General features: G+C 52.2%; 8 protein-coding genes across 8 annotated transcripts in view; 3 read left to right on the top strand and 5 right to left on the bottom strand.

The window, feature by feature from the left end:
• Positions 1-984: 984 nt before the first annotated feature.
• Pmar_PMAR005162 (conserved hypothetical protein) lies at positions 985-4,595 on the bottom strand (the record flags this gene model as incomplete). Its single annotated transcript, XM_002786415.1, has 11 exons — positions 985-1,136; positions 2,735-2,858; positions 3,052-3,158; positions 3,201-3,282; positions 3,331-3,438; positions 3,479-3,619; positions 3,664-3,717; positions 3,764-3,895; positions 3,953-4,110; positions 4,154-4,324; positions 4,376-4,595. 11 exons carry the CDS (start codon positions 4,593-4,595, stop codon positions 985-987), a joined length of 1,449 nt encoding a protein of 482 aa, XP_002786461.1.
• A 912-nt stretch (positions 4,596-5,507) lies between these two features.
• On the bottom strand, positions 5,508-6,989 carry Pmar_PMAR005161 (hypothetical protein; the record flags this gene model as incomplete). Its single annotated transcript, XM_002786414.1, has 2 exons — positions 5,686-6,989; positions 5,508-5,642 (listed from the first exon to the last, which is right to left on the bottom strand). Exons 1-2 carry the CDS (start codon positions 6,976-6,978, stop codon positions 5,508-5,510), a joined length of 1,428 nt encoding a protein of 475 aa, XP_002786460.1. The 5' UTR covers positions 6,979-6,989.
• Positions 6,990-8,399: 1,410 nt separating this feature from the next.
• Pmar_PMAR005160 (ccr4-not transcription complex, putative) lies at positions 8,400-16,333 on the top strand (the record flags this gene model as incomplete). The annotated part of the gene is made up of 43 exons (XM_002786413.1): positions 8,400-8,510; positions 8,559-8,668; positions 8,732-8,800; positions 8,881-8,962; positions 9,011-9,382; positions 9,427-9,546; positions 9,593-9,703; positions 9,755-9,847; positions 9,894-10,052; positions 10,104-10,307; positions 10,356-11,034; positions 11,084-11,234; positions 11,285-11,387; positions 11,439-11,543; positions 11,594-11,749; positions 11,808-11,927; positions 11,974-12,054; positions 12,096-12,227; positions 12,283-12,417; positions 12,478-12,633; positions 12,688-12,784; positions 12,832-12,952; positions 13,009-13,168; positions 13,229-13,360; positions 13,411-13,515; positions 13,577-13,645; positions 13,690-13,746; positions 13,796-13,951; positions 13,997-14,124; positions 14,167-14,227; positions 14,269-14,379; positions 14,453-14,545; positions 14,590-14,675; positions 14,756-14,879; positions 14,929-15,054; positions 15,106-15,234; positions 15,284-15,397; positions 15,449-15,606; positions 15,657-15,776; positions 15,830-15,907; positions 15,966-16,031; positions 16,078-16,171; positions 16,226-16,333. The coding sequence occupies 43 exons, from the start codon at positions 8,400-8,402 to the stop codon at positions 16,331-16,333; spliced, it is 5,742 nt and encodes a 1,913-aa protein (XP_002786459.1).
• A 272-nt stretch (positions 16,334-16,605) lies between these two features.
• Positions 16,606-18,622, top strand: Pmar_PMAR005159 (wd-repeat protein, putative; the record flags this gene model as incomplete). The annotated part of the gene is made up of 2 exons (XM_002786412.1): positions 16,606-18,370; positions 18,414-18,622. 2 exons carry the CDS (start codon positions 16,606-16,608, stop codon positions 18,620-18,622), a joined length of 1,974 nt encoding a protein of 657 aa, XP_002786458.1.
• Positions 18,623-18,992: 370 nt separating this feature from the next.
• Positions 18,993-20,430, bottom strand: Pmar_PMAR005158 (hypothetical protein; the record flags this gene model as incomplete). The annotated part of the gene is made up of 10 exons (XM_002786411.1): positions 18,993-19,000; positions 19,048-19,170; positions 19,227-19,289; positions 19,338-19,403; positions 19,447-19,600; positions 19,648-19,804; positions 19,848-19,930; positions 19,977-20,044; positions 20,088-20,149; positions 20,198-20,430. The coding sequence occupies 10 exons, from the start codon at positions 20,428-20,430 to the stop codon at positions 18,993-18,995; spliced, it is 1,017 nt and encodes a 338-aa protein (XP_002786457.1).
• A 666-nt stretch (positions 20,431-21,096) lies between these two features.
• On the bottom strand, positions 21,097-21,292 carry Pmar_PMAR005157 (conserved hypothetical protein; the record flags this gene model as incomplete). The annotated part of the gene is made up of 2 exons (XM_002786410.1): positions 21,097-21,183; positions 21,222-21,292. Coding segments are annotated over 2 exons (158 nt in total), but the record flags the coding sequence as incomplete, so codon positions are not given.
• A 72-nt stretch (positions 21,293-21,364) lies between these two features.
• On the bottom strand, positions 21,365-22,563 carry Pmar_PMAR005156 (Selenoprotein T precursor, putative). The gene is made up of 8 exons (XM_002786409.1): positions 22,511-22,563; positions 22,357-22,463; positions 22,214-22,309; positions 22,063-22,148; positions 21,888-22,016; positions 21,755-21,840; positions 21,584-21,701; positions 21,365-21,531 (listed from the first exon to the last, which is right to left on the bottom strand). Exons 3-7 carry the CDS (start codon positions 22,234-22,236, stop codon positions 21,666-21,668), a joined length of 360 nt encoding a protein of 119 aa, XP_002786455.1. The 5' UTR covers positions 22,237-22,309; positions 22,357-22,463; positions 22,511-22,563; the 3' UTR covers positions 21,365-21,531; positions 21,584-21,665.
• Positions 22,564-22,886: 323 nt separating this feature from the next.
• Positions 22,887-23,507, top strand: part of Pmar_PMAR005155 (conserved hypothetical protein) — a gene marked incomplete at both ends in the record, with an annotated part of 1,656 nt that continues 1,035 nt past the window's right edge. The window contains 4 exons of the mRNA XM_002786408.1: positions 22,887-23,026; positions 23,075-23,190; positions 23,233-23,342; positions 23,429-23,507. Coding sequence (XP_002786454.1) covers positions 22,887-23,026; positions 23,075-23,190; positions 23,233-23,342; positions 23,429-23,507 — 445 coding nt within the window. The remainder of the gene's footprint in view (positions 23,027-23,074; positions 23,191-23,232; positions 23,343-23,428) is intronic.

Raw genomic sequence — 23,507 nt, 5'->3', positions numbered from 1 at the left:
CGACCACAACTCCTTCTGAAAATAGTACTACTAATACCATCACATTTCCAATTCGTATCATTTCAAGTAGGCTGTCAAGCTTGCTGTGGGGGCTGCCGCGAGCGTACCCCAGTTGAAATCACGGCCCGCAAGGCTCGTACTGTCAGCTGGGCCAGTGACTTGGACACGGTCATCAACTGCCCTGGTGGTGACCCCCCACTCTTTGAAGGTAGTAGTGATTCGTTCAGGGCATCTACTTGATGGGACTTCATCAGGTTTGTTGTGGAAAGAGAGTTTGCATTTGAAGCGGTGGAGTCTGCGTTGGTGTGTTATTCCTGCGGACAAGGCAGCGATTCTTTGCTATGTCCGGAAGGGCGATCGAAATCCATCAGAGGTTGCCTCTTACCATACCACTCCTTTGGTAACTCGTGTCGGTCTAGATACTCGAGCTGAATAGAAATACGAAGGTTACAGCATTCGCAGACTCTGAAAGTTGGGCAGTCGAGGTTGGCAATCGTGCGCTGTGTTTTGATCTACAGTGTAACACCCCCAGCGGCTGTCACCATGTTTCAACGTAAGTTTAGATATATCGTGCTTGTGCATATTATGATGTTAGTTTTATGCGCGCTGTTGGAGCGGCGATCGGCGACCAGGAGGTTGAGATTGATCATAACATTGACGTGGACTACCTTTATACGACTAGATCAACCAGCCTCCACAAGCTGCCTAAGAAGTCCTCTCTTGCTCGTCGTTGTGGGCGCCATCGCTACTTTCATTAAAGAAGGCGTTCTATATTATGTAGTGGGGGAGGAGGTACAGCAGCGCCGCCCTGTGGAAGGACTGCTGATGGCTGTATTCTTGTTGTTGCGATCATCATCATCATTGATATGTCTATTACTACCACCACTGGTGACGCGTAAACTAGTTGGTACAGTAGTAAAGTATCGCTACTTGAACATGTTCTACTATCCAGTCTAGTCTATAGTATACTTCAATACTCCATCATCACTGCATCAACCAAAGGTATTGGCGGTGACCAGTATCTTTGGGAGGAACCTTAGTCGGGTTGCCGTTACTGCAGTGGGAGTGTGTCTTCGATATCTTCGTCCTCGCATTACGTATGGCGGTCCTGGTCTTCGGTCTTACTGGTCTCGATCCTGTAACTGCGTCCCAAGACCGACCCGTCTCGTAGTCTCCCACTACTGCTTGTGAAGCAAGGCGCTTTGCTCAATAGTCCCTTAAGGGAGATCATCAGATGAGTATCTTTTACTGTTCGGTAACGACGCGGACAATACCGTTGCAAAAGTCCAGTCTTTGCCTACTGCATAGTTATCGTCTTCTACCCAGCTTTCGAGGGGTTTTCCCACTCCTTATTATTAAGCGTCTTACTTAGCCTCGGACACGTTTGTTATTGCTGGCCGTCTTGGATCTCATGCTTCTGCTAATATACAGTCAGCTGCTGGTCTGTCGTGTCCGTTGCTTTGTGTATCGCCATTCACAGTGAATGAATCGAGGAGTCGCTTATACGGGAGAGTTTTATGAATGGTCAAACACTGATTGTCTGGGATGTTGAAGTCAACGGTCGTACGACAACGTTGACTTGTGAAGTATCTATGCAGTTTCCAAACTGCATCGGGTGGATGATTTAATTGAGGATTTTAGGACGAACGGTGAGTGCAATAACTTTCCTACCAAACTCGCCACTCTTTCGATTTCAGGATATGCAATATGATGGCGATCGCTTTTGAAAGTCTGGTGTGCGACTACTCACTGGTTCACGTAGACCTCTGACTTTTTGGTCGTCGTTTGTGCACCGTCGTTCATACGGTTGAAGATGGTTAACCCGCTCTTGCTGCTATTATCATGTTTTTCGCCCTGTACTATTATCACCACTGCATCATATCTTTCGCACTTTTGTTTCGACTGCTACCGCCGCCTCGGCTGGCTGATGTCTACTGGACGCTTATACAGTTTTGAGGAGTAAGGCTGCTGTTGTTGACGTTGCTGCATGGGAGCACACATCAAAATGTTGTCGATTGTTGACGTTTTGATATCTGTTTCGATGTCATACTACGGTCGCAGTAGTGCCCGATCTCAAAACTGTTCTGTTGAATATGCTAATTCTTCTCTACTGCAACATTATTATTACTACAACAACAGCCGTCTCAGCGGTAGGCGCAAGTTCTCTATCATTCGATGTTCCCAGCCCTTCTAACCAGCTGGATTTTGCGAACTATCGGAATTGATCAGAGTAAAGTACACAGACTTATTCTTGCCTACGCGTCTCTGCTACTCTTTCCTATTGCGTTATGCAGTAAGGACACTTTTACACGAGAAATTCTCATCGGGCTCCCTATTCATTGGAATGATTGTATTGAGAGAGTGGGCGTCTTTCGGAAAATGACTAGCTTCCATCCTGAAGACCAGTACTGAGCTAATTCCCATTCGGACACTAGCCTGGTCCCGGCCTATCAGGCCTCCGTGTACGAGGTGTTGGGGAGAAAGATGCAAGATGATCATTTGCTATTTGTGTTGTGGTTGACCATTCTCAAAGATGGTGATTACCTGTACCGCAGGATCAGAGCAAACTGTAACGCAATAATGAAATCGTACTACAAGTAATCAAGAAGGGGGTTGATTTTAATGATTATCAAATTCAATTTGTACAGAACAAGCGTGCTCAGATTTGACAACTCTGTCACCGCACAAGACCATTTTCCCATATTATACGCGCACAGTGTATATTATCCACTACCATAATTACGTGCCATCATCTCATCACTGCACCATGTTGCATCATTCGAGTTATCATTTCTGACCCTCGCTCGAAGATAGGACTTGAGCATTGCTTTCATCGACTCCTCGATATCAGATTCGTTCTATAAACATCCCCTACTTCTATCCTCCAACTGAACATTTGAGTTTCTTTTGGTTGAATAATATCAGTCAATACCTCTCAGGAACACAGCACAGTAGGTCCAGACCGAAACGTCAACTCTTTTTTTTGCATGGTGACACTTCTTCATCTTCACTGTCACCTCCTAAGCGACCGATCTCCAATCTCCGTTCCACATCATAATCTGTCTTGTCGTCGAAAGCCTCCAAGAGTTTTTCCTGATCCTCTACTGTTGCCGTAACGCCCTTGGGGGAGCGGAGTACGAAGTCAGGCGGCTCCGAACCTGCCAAAGAGTAGCCAACTACCACCGATCGAAACGATTCACCATCCCAGAAGTCTTGATACTGCGGGAAGTCCTCTGGTCCCATCCAGTCGTGGGGCCTCATAAGAAGGGCTTCAAGATTCATCTGGAAGACGCTAGAGGGGCGAGTCATCGCGATGGACTAGACACTCACTGTTTCCCTTCTAGTCTTGGTCATGAGATGGATGACGATGGCCCCCATTCGAGCTATGACCCAATCGTCCGCTTTCCGCCCGTTCATCGATGTCATCACTCCTGGTATCTGATCCATGGCTAGCTCCGAGACCCGTGCCCATTACTACCTTCAACTCGTCGACCGTTCGAGTACAGAGAGAAGCCAATCGACGCCCATGACCTCCCGACTGGACAGTGGCTATGATTGCCCACAGGCCCACGTCTCGACGACCAACCAGATCGAGATCGACAACAGTGATATCAAGGGCCTAGAGAAACCGAAGTGACGATGTTATGAGAGGGGCCTTCGTACCTGTTCATCCTGGAGCAGTCGAGTGATCTGCTCAACTGTGGGCATCTCCCCTTCCTAACAACCATCGATGCCTCTCCGTGTGTCCAATAAGCCTACGTACGGTGAACTGGATAGGCTCGTACTCCTCCGCAGGAAGACTGTCCCGACCAGAGTCTTTATAGTTCCACATGTGGCCCTTCGGTGGTCGGACCACCGGGTCCCTATAGAACCTCCAGGAGTCCACCACCCCATCCTGACATCCAGCTGAGCGGTGACACGTCACACACCCCCTCCCCCCCCCCCTCCCTACAGGGTCCTCCTCTTCCTCCTGCTTGGCCTTGTCCATATAGTAGCTAGTGGCCCTCTCAAGAAGCCTGTCCTTGTTCTCCAAGTAAAATCGCTGTGCCGGCGTCAGCTCTTCCTCCTCATCCTCCACCAACTCCTCCGGACTGACGTCGTCCTCGCTGCCTGACCAAAAACCTGCCTATTCCCTAAGCCCCAACCCACCGACCAGCGTCATCATCGTCAGGCACGAGCTCAGCTCCCGCTGAGCTCGAGACTTGGCCGTCCAGCCTGGCTTGCAGCTCTGCACGGACGTCTTGGACAGTTCGATCAGAGAGGGGCATCTTCTTGGCAATTTGCCGCATCTCATCGTCATCGATATCCAGCACTTGCATAACCTCTAATAACAAGGCAAGAAACTGAGCTGGTCAACCGACACAAACCTTCCCACCTTCCTCCTCCTCTGCTGGAGGCTCCTCACAATCAGGCACGTCCTCTGGTGTGTCCCCAACCCCTGTGTTAGTCGCCTTCCGCCTTGCCACATCCTCCAGTACAGCATCGAAGGTCTCCTTCCCAGTGGTGAAACTCCTCTTCAGCTTGCAGGAAATAGGCGCGAGAGTTGGTGTATGAGCCGCTGCCACCCACAGAGGGGGCGCATGGCGATACAACATCCCACCGGGCCGGTGCCGTAAGAAGAGGGGCCTCATCTAAGCCAACCTACTCCCAAATTGACTAACTACAGCACAACAACTGATGAGGATATACTGCATGAGACGGTTGGTCGGAGAGGAAGCCTCCGAGTTGATGGTGGTGATGGGCAGTGGGGCTGATGATGCAGGGGCATCTCTTAGGTGAAGCGTAATCCTACTACTACTCATCAGTATTACTACTCTCATTCAATCAAAGGCACGAAGACCGGACTTGCACAGACACCCCAGTAGGAGCAGGAGGAGGGGGAGGAGGAGGAAGGAGGAACCAACGAAACAGAACCGCGTGGCGAGGCATAGGAAGAAAAATATATAGCCTTCTAGTTATGAAACTCCAATATGTTAGTGAGGGGGATGAGAAAGAGCACACCGTCGTCATCACTAAGACCAATATTCAATCATCATCATCATCATCATCATCATCATCATCTTCATCGTTTCCGTCGCTTGTGTGCTGCTGTCGGGGCCGAGGGGGCGGGATTCTGCTGTTGCCGAGGCGGGGGCGCGCGGAACCCTAAGGACTTGAGGACCGTGGAATGGGCCGACAGATCTACGGGCCTGACAGGGAAGAAATCTCGTGACCATCTTTCCTCGTTAACCCACTCTATCGCAAAGCCAGCCCAGACGGGCTTAGTATATGGCCAGTGGGGCTCAGGAAGACCCTCGTCGGGGTCCACCTTGGTCGGAGCCGCCACAGCCCTTGGCTCGGATGATGGCTGACACGATGATGAGAGCACATGAGGCCGCACTGAGAAGGACACCTTCTGTTGTTTGCTCTGTTGTTGGTGTTCATGGGCATGGACAACAGCTGCTGGCACCGCCCATGCGCTCTTACTCTTGGCGGCCCCGAGAGAACCTGACTCTCCACAATGCAGATCACATGGTCTGCTCCTCCCGCTCACCTGCTGGAGGGACCATCGAGGCTTGATACCCTGGGGGTGGCGGTGGCTCAGGATGGGCCAAGGCAGGGGGTGGAGACAGATCGGGAGGCGTCGGGGAAAGTGGAAGGGCCTGGAAGACGACGACTATGTGAAGCGAAGCAATACATTGCTACCATCCAGTCTGGCAGTTTCCCTTGATGCTTAGTGAAGGCAGCGAAGTCCACTGGCTGGGCCTTCATAGGGAACATCTGCCTCTGACGGTTGGGCCCCCACCCCGATAGAAGGCGGCCGTCCAAGACGTTGGCCAGATTAAGGGCGTCAACTGGGGTGGTAGTACAGCAGATGAGGACGGCCACCTCAGTGGACCATATTTTATTAAACGTTATAGTGTGCTGTGGTTGAGGCAGATAACCATGCAGGTAAACGGTCTTGATACGACCGCGACAACCTCCTCCCAGTAGCCCTCGCCACCATACGCTCCTCGTGTCGACCTGATGCCCAGGGGGGACCGTGCGTAGTTCGGGCTCCCAGGACAACGGCACCGCGAATACTACTGAATCGACAGCACCAAGGGAACCCCAGGACCGCGGCGACGACTGAACTGAGCGGTCGAAGGAGTCCAATCTAGCAATACCAGTGACCAGTAGCTGCTCGGGGTCAATGCCGATGTTTCGCTCCGCTAAGATTTCATCCTTCGGGAAGAGGCTACCGTCTGTTGGTTGGATGAGTTGTATTGCCACTTCAATGACCCCAGCAGCCGGGCCCTTGGGGATCCAATGAGCACAGAGGGTTCTCTCTGGACCTAGATGGGCCCGGAAAAAAGACACCGCTTGGCGACAGACAGCGGCATGGTCCAATGGTACCGATGAGCCGGCGGGCTTCCTCGGTAAGGAGACCTCTATATGCATCCTCACTGGGCAGATGACCGTCATCGAAGTCTCACATCTCATTACCAGAACACGATACTTGATGCTTTTCACCAACGCCACTGACAACGGCTGACCGGCTCCTCTATAACGGAAGGGCGAGTAACCACCAGCCATCGCAGTAAGTGCTTCATCAGTCTGTAAAGCCTCAGCTGAGCCCGGGGGTGGCGGTGGTGGCGGAGGAGGAGGCGGCGGCGGTGGTGGCGGTGGGGGCGGAGGAGGCGGTGGCGGTGGTGGAGGCGGCTGTAATGATGAGACGCCATCCCCATTCCTATTCCGAGTTCGATTCCTCTTCCGTCGAGCTCGAGTGGGAGCCTTCTTCAAGGGCTGTACTACCCCACTATCCACCTCAGCAGGGGCCTCCTCCAGTTCTCCCTCTACCCCAGGACTGATGACATCTTGCTCATCTTGCTCTTCCTCAACGCCGTAGTCCGTCTCTGGTGGGGCCAGCAAGGCAGCCTCGGGGTCAGCCTCGTCCTCACTAAGACTAACGTAACCTTCGACTCGCGACGCCAATTCAGTAGCCGCTTCCTCACTCATGATGGGCGACTGAGAATAGCATTGAAATTCCTCGAATTGAACCACTCGAACACTAGGCAACTACGAAGTGTTTGTGAAATCAACCGTAATAAGGACGACGATCATCATACGTATTCCCTTCCTAGTTTGATGGAAGCTCCAGGTCCCACTCCCACTCCCGATGCGGGAAAAGGACGGTAAACAAGTAACCAGCAGTACGGAATTTCATTGTGCCCACATAATGTCCTCTCAAGAGGACCACATCTGACCTTCGATTTGAATTTGGCAGTTCGACAGGAACTCTAATCGCCTCGAATTCTCCCCCCCTCCTATCCCCCACAAAGAACTTGTTCACTCCCACATCAAGGTTCAAGGACGTATCACTGAACCCCCAACGGCGCCCAGCGACTTTCCAATAACCTCCCCTCCACGACCTGAGCCCGCACGTGAACTCGCCCGTATATTCACAGCAGTATTCAACTCCGCATCAGCCGTATTAACCGGAGCTGCATCAGCGCTAAATACTGTGATGGAGCCCTTCACAAGACTACGGCTTGCCGCTTCTCAATCTGATGGTGGCCCAACTGCAAGGCCATCCTCCTGACATAAGTCACAACATGAAGACCAATGCCTCCATGGTCGGGAACTAGATTCAAGGAACGGCACGCAGTAGGGTTGGGCGTCTCCAACCTCAACACAGCGCTAGCAACAGCTTCCTCCCCAAGCCACCACTACACGTACCCCCTTCGTTGACCGTCTCTTGCTAGTCCACGGAGCCAACGGCATTCGAACTGCTACTGGGAAATAGCAGGGCAGACGAAACAGAAGCACACTCATCCTTAGTGACTTCCCCAATGTGCAATTCGGCAGTTACTCCAGGCCTCAGAAGAGTTAGGCCCGCTGCTTCAGCTTTACTTGTAGTCCATGTGCAATCAACCAACTAGATTCCTAGCAATAGATACAACATCTGCGACTAGCAGAATTGTAATGTGTCGAACTTGCCAACAAGGAAGAACAGCTTCTCGAGGGAATATGATCGAGCCTGCCTCCTTAGCCCGCGAGAGCAGATTTATCTTGTACATGAATCCACGTGAACTTCTGTGATTACCTCAGCAAGATGCCCGACTAGTGCCCTTCGTGAGTGAACACGAATCGGCCTACACCTTGAAGACTTTTACCATTGACGGAGTCGACCTCAATAGACTGTTTCGGAGCACTGTGGTTGTTTCTCGCACATCTGAAATTTGCACTAAAATTCTTTTTGACCTAAATGCATGCATTTGGCTTTTTTTGTCAACATTTTTTGAGTTCAGACTGGAGACCACAGTTCTTCCGAGTGTGCTCTACTCATTTTGGGGAGCGGGCGGTGGTGATGGGAGAGTGAAAACAGCATTTTTGCGGCTGTACTACTACCCCTCAGTGGAAGCATCAGCATCATCGTCATGTCGGATCCACCGTCGGACCAGAGCTCTTCGAACCTTCTCGAGGACACCGTTAATAAGCTGTTTAATCGGCTTTACAACGGAGAGATGAGTACACAAGACTTGGTCAACGTAGGGAAGGCGAAAGATAGGCAAAGGGGACGAATTGGTTGCATTCAGATGATGTTGGAATTCTCACGCGAACCTGATGTTGGGAAGCGCCCGACGAACCGTCAGATCTTTGAGCACACTATTGTGAATCTGTGCGATGAGCTTAGGTTCATCACGAGGTACTAGGGAGTATCTTGAGGTTGAGCGCGTGCCTCACGGGTGAAAAAGATATCTTTCACTAGGTACCCCTCGAACGAGCTTCGGATCACTGCGGAGTTGATCGGACAACTGCTACGGTTTGATTTGGTCTCGCAGGTCCACAAAAAGGTCATTTTAGACACGAAAGAGTAGTAGTAGCAGGGGGAGTAGCGAGGGGTAACTCGTGTCGTAGGTACACGCCCTTGCAGATCTGCATGAGAGTCATCCTAGATTCTCTCAAGAGGCCGCCGTACTCTCGGTTATTCCGCTTTGGTGTACTACCACACTTCTTACATTTCTCAGCTACATCTCCCCCCCTCTAGGTGCTTATCATAGAGCAGTTCCTGGACCGTATAGCTCGTTGGCCGCAGCTCTGTGCTGCCTTGGTGGCTGAGCGAGGAGTAGGGCCTCAGTTCAAGAGCTGCTACCCAGATTACTACGAGTACTACCCCTCTGGGCTTCCGAGCCCCTCATCACTTCAACTCAGGTATCTGGTTAAGCTGCTCAACGCCATGCCCCCTGGGGCCCGGGACAAGCCAGTGTTTGACTACTCCATGTTGCAGGGTGTATTCCTAGTTCCTACTCCTGAGCTCTACCCCCCACCACTGCAGGAAAAGGAGGAGAGGGAGCTCCATGCTGCTAGAGTTGCTGCGTTCAAGGCTGGCAAGCCTATGCCTCCACCTCGTAGAGAAATGGTAGTATACTACGGAACGGTCGCGAGTTCATCATCACTTCTCAGCCTGCTGCTGCTCTTCCCAAAAGCAACAGTGGCGCGCCTGAGACTAGTGCTCCTCAGCAGCGACCGGCGTCGCCGCAGCCTGTTATAGTCCCCGTTGATCGGCTACTCTCCGACGAAAAGGTGATGAAGTGAATCATGTGTCGTGCTGGGACAGCGGCCCGTTTAGGCAATGGCTGGTATATCCATTCCTCCCGACTGGTTTTGTGATCTCACTATGCAGACTTTCAACGCTCTCACTCCGCTGAATCTTGGGGAGAAGGCGGCTGAGCTCAGAGAGGTGCCAACGGAGCAGCATCTCAACCCCTGCAAGGGATGTTGATTTTCTCAGAGTCTCAAGCCTGAGTACCTGCAGTGGCTCTCGATGTATATGGTGAAGAGCCGTGTAGCGAAAGAGGTCAACCTGCAGCCTTTGTTTTTGCGGGTAGCGCAGCCTTGCTGTAGTACTGTATCAATGAGCCTTCCCTCAGTTCTTGGACGCCCTAGGCCAGAACAAGCTGATTGACTTGGTCACACAGAGCACATTCACACTGTTACATTTGCTTCTTGCGGATGATGCTCTAGACATGGCGGTGGTATCGCCAGCTCATAGGACGGCCCTTAAGAACCTAGGCCACTGGCTGGGCTGCGTAGGTGTTCTTATGAAGTACTTTGCCTCACCCTGAGGGGCCCCTCTTCAGATTACCATCGGTCGGAACCGGGCCCTGAAGGTCAGGGATCTCGATCTGAAGCAGTTGTTGTTGGACTCCTACTCTAGCGGACGGCTCACGGCCACTCTTCCCCTGGCGTGTAAAATTTTGGAGTCTCTCAAGGACTCACGGACATACAGGCCGCCGAACCCTTGGAGTAATGCCCAGCTTAGCCTGCTTGCGGAGATCCACGATGTAACAGTGGTGATGGGGGGCATGCAGAGGGAAGGGCCATTGTGGTAGATACCGAATCTTCGCACCAACTTGGTGTTCGAGATAGAGCTTCTGGCGAAGAAGTTGGAGTTGTCTCCGTCCTTCCGAGAGTATAAAAAGACGGAACTCTTGGCAGGGAGGAGTATGCCTAAAGGTCGGGCTTATGATAATTTCGTGGCGCGTGACAAGATTCGGTCGCTGCTAGATTCGTCGGATATCTCGAAGGCCCCCCATCCGATCGCTGCCGTTGCACTGGGTCGTTCAGAGCCGGTTCCGCGGCCAGGAGTTGGCGTGCCCCCAGCAACAGGACATCCCGGAGGCCCCACACCCCAAGTTGACTTCTCCCAACGCATTGCTGATGCTATGAATATGGCTAATCTACGCCAACAGGCAGCAGCATCAGCGCAGGCAGTTCCCACGTTCCCCCAGCCAAGGATGGCCCCACCACCCTCAGCGGCTCAGCGACCCATTGGCATGCATCCAATACCTGTACCCTCAGTGGCGTCCTTGCAGCCCGCGAACTCCTTCGTGGCACAAGGGCCGGGCTCTGTGGCCCAGGTGGCTGGAGAGAATGAAGGGTTCATCCTCCCTAGCCTGCCGAGTTTGGTGATCATAGACCCCAGTGTGGAGCTCTTCCGTCTGCAGCCCAAGCTGAAGCCAATCGTGCCTCTAGCTATGGACCGTGCCATCAGGGATATCGTCAACGCAGGTAGGCTCGCCGCTGTGGTGTAGGGTGGTACTCACTTAACGTTGATCAGTGGTCGAGCGCAGTGTATCAATAGCGACTCTAACGACCAAGCAGGTCGTGTTGAAGGACTTGGCGATGGAGCCAGAGGAGGACGTGGTGAGGAAGGCAGGCCAGCTGATGGTCTCCAACTTGGCTGGGTCACTGGCGCTGGTCACTTGCCGGTAGTACTGAGCTCATCCTGGGGGGGGGCGTCGAAGACTGTTGATGTTAGGGAGCCTCTTGGCCTGTCACTGACCAATCACCTCAAGGCTCTCCTCAATCCTGGAAATGCTGCTCCGCCGCAGGACTATCAGGAGAACGCTCTCATCGAGCAGGTGGGAATCTTAGGGCGACCCATGGGAAGGGTACAGGCTTATGATACGCAGGTTATATCTACGGTCACTGCGGACAACTTGGACCTGGGCTGCCAGCTGATAGAGAAGATTGTGTGTGAGAGGGCGGTCAAGGAGATAGACTTAGTTTTCCAGCCGGTGAGTCTAGGGCTTCTTGCTGGAGAGACGATGGGCTGTTGGTGTGGTAGGCCTATGAGGCTCGGCGTATGCACAGGGAGAAGTATGGCACTAGTGGTCCGCAGTTCGTGGACTCAGAGTTCTACGATGTTAGTGGGACCTGGCCTGAGTCGCTTCCCAGCAGCTTGCGACCAGGAGCCGGACCATTGCCGGCTAGAGAGCTGAGGGTATGTGGGGCGCGAATGCGTGTACACGGCTCGCCGAGAGTGGCTGGATGCTGTTCAGGTTTATCGCGACTTCTTGACAAAAGTGAAGCCCCCGGCCATGGGCGGTGTGCCCCCTCCGATGAGCGGAGCGATGCCGGCGGATAATATGCAACGCAGAATCGTAGGAGCACCACCAGGAGTAGGGCAGGCACCGCATGCCTAGTATGTGAGCTTGTATGTGGTAGATGCAGCCCAGCGGTCCTCAGCCACCAGCCCTACCATCACTGGTTCAAGTCCAGAGCATCGTGAAGCAACTACATGCACAGGTAGAGTAACTCGATGTACTGTCGTACAGGCTTCCCCTCAGGCTTCGGGCGCGGTCCATCAGCTTGAGTCATCACCCGCAGAGGGACCTCAAGGGAAAGTTTGGCGGTTCACTAGGATCCTGCTTACCACTGGTCTAGAGGAGGTCATCGGTCGCGCGGCTACTAATGAGAGAGTAGTGGCATGTTATGGCCCCCACTCGATGACACCTGAGCGTCATCACACTGTAGGTCTTGACCATGCCAGAGATAAGCGATACGCAACGACCACAACTGGACAGCTTCTATGCCTTGGTCGGGCTCTGCAGCCTCAACACGCCCTCAGAAGAGGCTGGTACCTTGAATGCTGGTCTCACTGGATGGCAGGTAGTTGGCCGTGTAGAGCAGCAGCCTACCGTGTGAGGGAATCGTTTGTCTTGAATGTAGTTGTTGTTGAGGAACCTCGATGAGATCCTCAAGCACGACCCGGCCCTGGCAACAGTGGTGGTGTCTCACGTGTTGAAGGAGATGAACCGCAAGTTTGAGCAGTTGGCTGCCATGTACGTTGGAGTAAACGTGCTGGCCGAAAAGACCAAGACTGATGTAGGTGGAGAGAGTGGGCCCCTCCACGCTGGGCGCATGCTATCATCGTATTAGGCGGCAGCGGCAGTAGCGATCAAACAACAACTCCAGTGGTCTCAGAGTCACGTCACGGAAGCACATGTCCGTCTGGAGCTCCACTTGGCCATGCTTGGTAGAGTTTATCCCCCCCACCATCTCGATCAGTCACTGTTGGTCCAGGTGTGGTATTGCAAACTGTTGGGGCCTCGAATGAGGACACGGCATTGCGGGTAGTGCAGACGCCACTGTTGGCCTTCTGTGTAGAGCTATTGCATAGGAAGTTGCTGGGCCACACTATAGAGTAATAATGTGGAATCTGTCACTCGCCACGAAATTGCCTTGTTTTTCTGTGTTCAGTGGGCAAACGCATGTCCCAACGACGGAGGCTCAGAGGCAGGCCCTCCAGCTGGCCCTCTGCGGTGTGATCCGCTACTCCTTGGTGAAGGAGTCGGAAGTTGATACGATCCTCCAAAGGCTTCTGACGGAGTACAATACCCCAGAGAACACTATGTTTGTGGTAATGTACCGAGGGCAGCTTGAGAAGGCTTGTTGAGGACTGCGCCGCTGTGATTGGCAGGTTACCTTCCTCCAGCTGGTCCTGAATAAGATGCGCATATCGACAGTACAGAGCTGGGTGCATTCCATAGAGGTCATTCAGAGGATTGGTCTTCGCCTTAGAGAGCAGATGCAGCAGCCTGGATCGCACTTGGTAGGAGGGGCGGGAGGGGGCTGAGGGTCTGCGTACTGTATGGTGGGCAGAGTACGTTGGAGAAGCAGTTGGCTATGGCGACGGCACAGTTCGTGGAGGCGTGCAAGCATTCGGCCCAGGTTCTATACCCGGAGAGGGTACTACAATATAGAAAGGTAGTGTTCTGGTCCTGCTTTTCTTAAGAAGGGTCATTGCTTGGGTTCTACCCCCCTACAGGCACTGACGTTGAACAAGGCACCACAGAATGCTGTACCGCCAGAGGCCATTCACTACCTCGCGATACACGTAGGCGTTCCGTCCTGACCCCAGCTCTGAGACCTTTGATGTAGGTGCCACCGTCATCACAGTTACAGCCCCCTAGTAGTACCAAGCCACTGGTGGAGAATGTATGTGCAGTTGGTCATGTCAGCTCAGGCGTATCGATGTTGTGGTCAGGTGCCTGAGAGTACCAAGGCATCGTATGTTGAGGCATTCGACGTGTGGAGAAAGAAGACCTCTAAGGAGCTCAATCTTCCCTGTGAGCTGCCCACCACTAAGGACGCGCTGGCGCGCCTGAAAATCGACTACCTCAATGAGTACTTCATCTCGAAGGTACTAGGCGTCAATAGTGACGTGATTGGTTATTCTTGGTATCAGGGGCGCCCTGTTGGGAGCAACGATCAGCCCAGCTGGTTTTCGAGCTTCCTGGCTGTGGTGATTGAGCATGTCATCGATCTGGCTTCCAAGGAGACCGTCGAGGCCAATATGGATAGTGAACATCCTGAGTAAGATTTGAGCGTGGAATGGTAGTCTACTATTTTGTTCAGGAAACCCACTCATGATAGTGCGTTGAAGTTCGATGCAATAGACTGCTTCGCTTCGCTAGTGGTAAGTATTTTTCCCCAGACGACGATCGATGAGAATGTCAGGTTCTTCTCACTCTGGATCCCACCCGGCCTTCGGAGGAAGAGGATGGCCCTGCGGCAGTGTCTACCATGGTGGAGTACAATGCTATCAGGATGCTCCACAAGGCTCTGGAGGTACTGGTGCATATCGATTATTCTCCGCAACATGAATCGCTTCGCTCCGCCCATTTTGACGCCGTGGTTTCAGATGGTATCTCGACACATATGGACCGATGCGAACGCCAGTGGCGATAGGTTTAACCAGCGCTTTTACACGAGGATTGTCTCTGAGCTCCTCCAGGTGAGGTCAGCCCTGCATAGCATGCTTCAACACGTGGAGTTCAGGGCTGTTTGGATGCACGAGTGTCTCGAGAAGTACAGTACAAGGAAGCCTTGCGTGGTCCTCAGCCCATCGACCCTCTTAGTGAGAAGTAGGTCACCCTTCCCTAGCACACAGCTATGCTCTCGGTTCGAGCTGCTGAACTATGGGATGCCTTTCTTCTGCTGCCAGATACTTGTGTGCTATTTTATCCGCCTTCGCGAAGACCCTCTCTTGGGTCGGCCCAGGGCAGATACCACAGTTCGTTTTCGGTTGGGCAGCTCTTCTGACTGATGACAAGTTCTTTCCTCGTCTGGTATGTGGTTATTCCCTCTAGCACGCATGCCCACATTGGCAATGGTCAGATGCATGTCCGTGGTCAGCGAGGTTGGTTGGCCGCATCCCGACTCATTCAGCAGCTACTTCGGTTTATAGAACCCTATCTAGCTAATAGCAAGGAGAGGCCGCTTGAGGATGGTCTTGCTCTAAAGGTGATGAGGGGACAAGGGGGACATTATTGGGATTTGACAAAGGTGTGGTAGGTGCCAGAGCCGGTAAAGGTCCTCTACACTGGTCTACTGAAGATATGGATGACTGCGATCCAGGAAGACTATCCTGAGTTCCTCTCAGACTTCCAGTTTGGTCTCGTCAGTGAGCTTCCTGATAACTGCGTAAGTGGACTCCCTCCTGTGCTACTCTGCACCGCGAGAGTAACTTCAGGTTCAAGCCAAGAATATGATACTGTGTGCATTCCCTAGAGGGATGAAGCTGCCTGACCCCTTCTCCTTGGACCTCCAAGTGGATACTCTCCCGGACGTCCGGATAACACCCAGGGTAAGGCCATCACTCGCAGCTATCTCTTAGTTGGGCATGCGTGCTACGTAGATCCTCTTGCCGGAGACCACCGTGTTGGAGCGAGCGGGCCTTCTGCAGATCATCGACGAGTACGTAGAGGTCCGCGATCGATCGATTTTAGAGGCGCTAAAGAAGCGCTTGCAAGGTCCGGTAGGGTACAACCACACAGTGATGACGGCCCTTGTGGAGTAATAGCGGATAGTGTAGCTCCACGATTGGTATCACTCACGTTGGAAAGGTACATTGGCATTCGCCTACCTATTGTATGCCCGACGTATGAGCAAGCCGTTAAAGTGGGCGGCAACGTCCAAGTGGAGATGTTGATGTTTTTGGCTTGTCATCTAGATCCAGAGGGAAGGTCGGCTCCTTTGCTCTGCGGCTGCTGGCGGGACTCTTTGCTTGTGGTGGCAGATACGTGTTCCTCTCAACTATCGTGAACTTTTTGCGTTTCCCCAACTCCCACACTCACTACTTCAGCTGTCTCATCCTGTAGGCCTGGGAAGGTGTCAAGGTTTTGCTAGTACTACTACTGGGTGGTCCTCCTCAGGAACTTGTTTGGTGATGCCCCAGTTGCATCGGTACGGGAGCAGATTGCCAGGATTCTCCTCGAGCGGTGAGTTGTGCTTCCCCGGTTCGGCCTGCTCATTGGTTATGGTCAGGCTGATTGTCCGACGTCCGCATCCGTGGGGCCTCCTGATCACTTTCATAGAGCTGGTCAAGAATCCTCGGTATCGTTTCTGGGAACATCCTTTCGTAAGTCGACCTGTTTTGAATCTTTCTCGCGGCGACCTTGGATATGTTTCGCAGATGCAAAACGCTGACATTGAGAGGCTTTTCCGGACGGTTGCCATGACGTGTGTGGCCACCCTCCCTGCTCCGGATTCGCAGCAGGCCGTCACTTCTGTTCGAACGTAGATTGCTTATACTGTTACAGGCAGCAGGGCTGACTTGATGATGATAAATTGGTAAAATATTATTACTGTACACTTATAAAAGCTAGTAGTAGTTGCCTCAGCCAATTTTCCCAAGTAGAATAGTAGCTAGGTGATCTCATGTTAGCATTCACTGTGATTACGGGAGATACCTCTGTTCGAGTTGCCATCACTGTATTTTCTAGACCCTTTTCGTCACTGTCGTGTTGGTGACTGACCAGGGGAGGTCTGGAGCTGTCAGTTCAGCTCCCATATATGTCTAATATAGAGCTCGATAGGGCACTCGGCGCCAACCACTCGGATGAGTGTCGAAGCCTATGTGCCTGGTTTAGCGAGGAGGAGTACATCAGTGTGATGGGAGGGGCGGTATATGTACAAGCTGCTGATGAACCGGGCAAGCCTCAGGTGTTCCTACCAGGGGCCTTCACTATGAAGTGTAGCTGTTTAGCAGTTGGCAATAGAGAGGGGAGTGGCCTGGTTGCCGCGGGCTTCGTTGGTGATCGGGCAGACGTGCTTGTATGGCGCGATGGGGAATTGGTGTTGCGTCTGGAGGAGCACGACGAGGCGGTCACGGCTGTGGCCTTCACATGTGATGACAAGTTTGTGGTCAGTAGTGGTGGGATGGGGGACCAAAGGCTCTTCGTCTGGGACTGTGAGGAGGGGCTTGCAATAGTTTGTCGCTCTCTGGCAGCCTTAGTGCCCGTGAAAACGATCGTGCAAGGGGGTTTCGTGAAGGATGTGAAACGACGAGACACAAGCCTTTATCAGCTGGCCAGCTGTGGTGGGGGCAATGTGACCATATGGGAACTGAACGATGAGGCCGAAAGCATCTCTCCGGTATCCATCTCGCCTAGTGGGAAACATACTAGATCTTTCGAGTGCTTGTGCTTCTCGACAGACTACGACCTCCTGTTTGTTGGTACCTCCTCGAGCGACATCGCAGTTGTCAAGATGCGCAGTAGAGTCGTGCAGGGCTTTTCAGGACCGGTCGGTGCTGGCGGGGTTCACTCCTTGGCATACGTTGGTCTTGGAGGAGACTCTCCCGTTGTCCTTGCTGCCAGCGGTGATGGCAGTATCACACTTCTCTCCTGTGTGTTGACCGAATTGCGACAACTGAAGAGGGTGGTAATAGACTCTGGAGCGGTGGTGAGCTTGTCAGTGGGACGGAGGGGACAGGTCTTGTGTGCCTCAACAACGGGTAGTACGTGGCTGCTATGGCCAGCGAAGGATATGGCCCATGCACTGGTCCAAGAGAACACAGTAGCTCCCCTGGACGCTGTGGCATTCCCTATGCCTGATGTCAGCACTGAATTTGCTGTTGGTGACGCTTCGGGGGTCGTCACTCTTTGGAGTTGCGATGGGACCTCATATAGTGTCATCATGCGCCTCACACCCCGGCCCACTTTTAGTAGCCCCTTGGCTGGAGTTACTTGCCTCGGGTATTTGAGTCGCGCTGGACTCGTCGTAGTTGGGCATCGTGACGGACTATTGCGGAGTTGGAACTGTGCTGATGATGATGACAGTGGAGCGTTGCTGTGGACTATCGATACGACCACGACTCGAGGGAGGACCAACAGGGCTAGCGACATCGGCTCTCTTGCTGTCTCTAGCAATGGTCGCTTTGTCGTCACTGGAGGCGGTGAAGGGGAAGTGAGGGTGTGGGAAATGAAGTCGAAGGAAATGGTATGCGGGTTGAAGGAACACACCTCTCGGGTGAACGCCTTGAAGCTGTTTTCGAACGATCAATACTGTGTCACTGGTAGCAGGGATAGGTGTTTGCTCACGTTCGACCTAAGGGCCGAGAAGCGCATCACATGCCATAGGGAGAGACATGGTGGCATCGACTGCTTAGCTGTTGGTGTCGATGAGAACGTAGTCGTCACAGGCGGCAAGGAGAAGCATTTGACGTTCTGGGACCTAAGGCAGCCTGAGCCCATCAGGGTTGTCTCGGCTGGCCCTGGGGACGAACTCAGATGTCTGTGTTATCATGATGATGGGAAGGGAGGACTGCTGGCCTCAGGTTAGTCTTCAGTTGGCTACTAACACGCAACCCCCTCCCTCAGGCGGAACGGGCTGCGTTGTAAAGCTGTGGGAGATGGGCTCAGGCCGCCTGGTCTGCAGCCATTCCGAGGAGCCTCGTCACAGTGCATGCATCAACGACCTCAGCTTTAGTCCTGATGGTAAGCAGCTTATCTCTGCTGGAGCTGACCATTGTCTGATGGTCTGGAACGTCTTCCCTGCCACCGACCGTCATGAGACCACCGGAGCATGATGGTTGTAATTCGTTGCACGGAATTGATTGGTGGTGTTGAGTCCAGTGAAAACCAAATCGCCGGAGCCCATGTGTTTCGAGTACGCGTTGAGCAGAACGATAGGAGCCCTGAGGATTTCGGCGAACATGTAGACCTCCATCTACACCAGTTACAATATCATCAATTTCGCATTGCAATCAATATCACTTTAACATCTCGATCGCTCGAGAGGCGTGTTTCCGGAATTGAATGGTAAGTGATACTTGAACCCAATCCCAAGAGGCAGTGGATGGATGAACAGAAGCAGAAGTAACATACAAGTGTTGTTAAATGGTAAGGAACAGACGTTTGAGCACTTGCTCGGATGAAGAGTTATCACACAAATGAAGTTCACCAACCTACATCAACTAACACTGGTTATACCGTGGAATATTCAGTGCCCTACCTCCCTTACTGCTATTGTAGTAAGCGCCTTTACCTTGGCCCCAGTCGCCGCCCTTGGAGGAACCCTTACCACCAGGGCCCCAGCTATCACCACTGGCATTCCACCCAGCGTTCCAGTTGCCTCCTAATAACAAAGGTCGCATAAGCCAGACAGGAGTGGGCAGTGAAGACGACACCTACCTTGCCATTCGTTCGGTTGTGGTGGATATTGAGGCCCCCAATACCACGACTCTGACCCCTTGCCTGTAAGAGAACCTCTCAATGGAGAAGCTAGCAATCAAGTGGTCTTACCTCCGCCCTTCCCGGCGTTCCACCAACCATCGTTACCGCTGTTGTTCTGCCACTCGCGACCGCCTCCTAAGGTGGTTGATGACAGTACTCCGAGTTCATCTCACCTTACCCTTGTATTGACCAGTCCACTGCCCTTTCCCAGAGAAGCCCTTCCCCCCCTTACGGCTGCTATGCTGTTGCCAACCACCCTTGCCAGAGGAGGGAGCCGGTGGGGGCAAATCCTCTGCTAGACTGATCTCCGGCTTGCTCGGTTCGGGGGCGGGCTAATAACAAGGACTAAGGTACGAACGACATCACATGATCAACCCACTGCCTCCTCTTTCTGGACTTCCAAAATTGGTTGTTCGTCCTCTACCAAAACTGGGAACTTAGCTGGCTCGAGAGTGACGATAAATACAGGGTGCTCCACCACAACACGGTAGTACAAATTCTCTTTGATAGATTTGTTCACATCCACAGGCCAGAACCTATACATTCACATGGAGTACCCCAGGCATCAGCCCGGTATACTTATTGCAGCGACTAAGATCTTGTTCGGTGTTGTTGTAGGGACTCTCATCGTGATACGTGTGGGGCTTGTGAGCCATTAGCACCTATACGGACTATACCCCAAACACGTCCCCTTCGGCACCGACACACCTTCATAAAGACCGATACCTTTCCCGGACCAGCCTCGATGTACTCTGGTACGGTGTTGGACAAGTCGCCTGAGATTTACTATAAGAAAAGACTATTACGGCCAGCACCTACGTCGCCACTTGTTGGTGACCAACGCCTCCAGCAGATCACCGACTTTAGTCTCTTCCGAAGATCTGAGATTCCTGCTCTCGATAAGGATGATGCGTGTTGGATGCTACTACACTTCATTGAGGACCACTTCATCCGTCCCTTCCTTTGCTGCTTGGAACCGCCATTCTATCTTCCACTGCACCACAGGCTCTTGTGCCGGCGCCGGCTCCTTCACGGCTTGGTTCGAAGTTTCAGCAGTCCCCTCCGCGCACTCATTCGGTGACGTAGTGGCTACTGGGGCCGCCGAAGCGTCCTCAGGAGCAGTCGGCTCAGCATTAGCCTCGTTAAGATTGGCCTGCATCATTCCATTTCAAAACGCATATGAATACTAAACCGACTTCAACTGTTTGCTGGTGATGTTTCGACTTGATCGGCTTTCCTCCCGGGTACTTCAGGCAGGAACTATTGCGTTTAGCGAGCTGGAATAGGTCAGGCACTAGATGTAAGGTAGTCCATGGTGATCGCTTGGACAAGTGATCGCGCAACCTGAGGAAGATGGACAAATATTCTTTATGGAGCACTTACGTGTAGCGAGCTGCGTGTCGTTGCTTCGACCGAGTATTGCGATTCACCTACACATGCCCCATGCCGTCATCTCGAGACCCCCTTGCACTACATTATCATTCCGAGTCTCCAGAGAGTGTGTCTGGGCAGTGTGTGCCTTACACGATGCATCCTCAAGGAGGGAGATATCTGAAGTTGGTCCGAGTCAGAAAAACCATATCGAGACTATAGATGGGCAGCGTAATGTTTTTTTACAGTTTACGTTACGGTGCCGTTGTTTTACGGTACGAGGCTTGAAGCGTAACCGTAAAAGTGAGCCGTAACGTAATTCTGCCCATCTATAATCGAGACCCCTCCAGTCCTACCACGCCTCAGGACCTTCTCATCGAACTGATTGATAGCTACATGTTCCACCAATGGTCGCTTGCCTGACTTCGAATAGGATGCCCTGCACTCACGCAGCTACCTCTTGCCTGTGCAGTTGGTCTTGGCCTTGTGGGCATTGACACATTCGAGACTACAAGTCCTCATACTGCATGCAGGGCAAGTGTACCTGGCAGATGAGTGATGAGGCTAATAGAAGGGTACTACTTGAAGTCGTTGTTTTTGCACACTTGACATAACGATGCCGACGAAGCATCGGACTTCTCAGTACCTCCCATAGTACTTCTCGATAAGGACAACCCTAACCCGACAGAGGAGAATTGAGTATATCAACACGACAGAGGTGAGTGGTGCAGAGTAAGTATGCCTGATGTGGCCGCAGTAGGATCTCGAGATGGTCGCTTTGGGGGAGGAGCATATCATACCGAACTCATCCGAGATGATTTTGAGTCCTGTAATCATTCGTCCTCATAGTAATAGCAGAGTCAACATGAGAGATCAGGAAGTAGCTCAGAACCTAAAACCCTTCTTCCTAGTAGGGCTGATTATCACGGTGATTCTGATACTACCTGTCTCCCCATTTCTCTGTGATACTGCCCACAACAACCAACACTGAGACACCCAGTATGCGAGGAGGAGGAGGCACTTGCATTAGAACGCAAACTCGACACCCTGCCGCTCAAACGCCTGAGTGGACGAGTAAGGGCATGCGTGCGAAGGGATAATGATCTGATACGTACCGCAACGATGTCGTTCAACTTTGGCAAACGGCCAGCCTGGAGCGTGGACCAGATCAAGGTGTTTCCTTTGTAGATCTCAAAGGCCCCTAAGAGAGCGGTATGAAGCCCCTTAGGGTCCGGGTAACTCAAGTACCAGTATTCATGAGGACGCCTTGCAATGTGGAGCCGATGAAGTAGACCGCGAAGAAAGCTGTGAACTTATTGTCTTGCATGTTCTTGACGAGGTCGGGCGTAGGAATACCAATAAATCCGCACATGGTGTCTGAGGGCGGCAAGCTTGAGAGGGCAGGGGAGGGGCTTGGGCCTACCTCCGAAGAACACCATGGCCAACATCAGCAATTGCAGCATGCCCACGAGTTGCGACATGTGCTTCACCGACTCCGGAATAGGATACCTATTTGAGAGTAAATGCTCGACTGCTAATGTAAGGGTAGTGAGAAGGCTTGAGATGATGATTACTCTGTTCCCTTTATGTCGAGCATAGAAGTGGCCTTCTGGTCTAAGAGTTGAGCTACTTGTTGGAACGCACCACGGAAGGATCAGCTCTGGCAGAACCTGGCGAGACCGCTGTAAAAACCTGTTCGGCAAAGTGGGGTTAATACTGAATCGTCACTTGGTCCTCGGGCATGCGAGAATCAAGATACGCTCTATGGGGGATATCTTCCCCTTGTAAAGCCGTACGGAAGTACTCAGGCTTCACAGAGTTCGCCTGAGATGATGCCACTATCGATCTGCGTTCAACTATACTCACACTACCAGGACCAGTCCAAGGGAGAGGACGGCGAGGCAGAGCAAAGACAACCGATGATTAAACTTCACCACGATGGGAAAGAAGCAACTGATCGGATTGACTCAAAAGCATGTTTTCGCTGATCACCTGACAAAAGTCTCAGTTCACCCCATCGAAACCCTTTCAAGCTCAGAATTATACCCAATACAGATAACGAGGAATGTGGAAGAGTCAGAGGTATCGAAGGAAATTCTGTCGAGCACTAGGACAGCTTCCCATACCTGTATGATGAGGATAAAATTATACATCTTGCAATCTTAGTAATTCTCGCATTTCCTCAACGCACCAGCCCTGAATTCGTTCGAGCATTACAGTTCAAATTTCAGTGCTCATTGATTGCGAATGATACCCGACCTCGGTACTAAGGCGGCTAGGGCTACCGCTTTGAAGAAGGCAGAGTTGAAGAGGGCTGCTGCCAGAGAAAGCAAGTATTCTAAACACAATGCTAGCAAAATAAACGAGAGTTGGATAAGAATTATGAGGTCCGTAGATGAGCGCCTTTTTATACTGTGTATCACCACACGTTGTAGGTCGTATAAAACTCAACAACTTCGACGTGATATCGGCGTCATATCGTACAACCATGAACGAGATGTTGATAGGAAGGATGCGGTCATGCAGATGCTTGATCGTGACTTGGATGAGGGTAAGCAGGAAAGGCTCGTCGTCTTGGTCAAAAACTGTTCAGCGGAGGAGCAGCATCAGATCGCGGTAAGGTCTGTCTTCGCCGATATGGACACGCTGATAGAAATATTCAAGAGGAAACTGCGAGCTGAGGACGATAAGTTCCAGCGACAGGTAAAAGGGATAATACATCGTATTCAACTGAATTCTTTCGCTGCTATTATAAGACGACCAACGGCAACAATAAGTGTCTTTTTTAGCTTCGTTTGATGAAGGAAGAATTCGATGTTGAGCGCCGCCGATTAGTAGACCAGCACAAGAGCGATGTCGCCGAGCTCA

Source organism: Perkinsus marinus (genome assembly GCF_000006405.1).
Source record: "Perkinsus marinus ATCC 50983 genomic scaffold scf_1104296931384, whole genome shotgun sequence".
Lineage (NCBI taxonomy): Eukaryota > Perkinsozoa > Perkinsida > Perkinsidae > Perkinsus > Perkinsus marinus.
The sequence above is the reverse complement of the archived record's forward strand: the minus strand, read 5'-3'. Positions and strand labels throughout refer to the sequence as shown.

Excerpts from the sequence above, each read along its gene's own strand:
- Pmar_PMAR005156 (XM_002786409.1), bottom strand. The coding sequence starts at position 22,236 with ATGCTCGACATAAAGGGAACAGA. Across the intron at positions 22,017-22,062 it reads GGCCATGGTGTTCTTCGGAG|ACACCATGTGCGGATTTATT; the intron begins GTAGGCCCAAGC and ends TGCCGCCCTCAG. Across the intron at positions 21,841-21,887 it reads AGGCGTCCTCATGAATACTG|GGGCCTTTGAGATCTACAAA; the intron begins GTACTTGAGTTA and ends CCGCTCTCTTAG.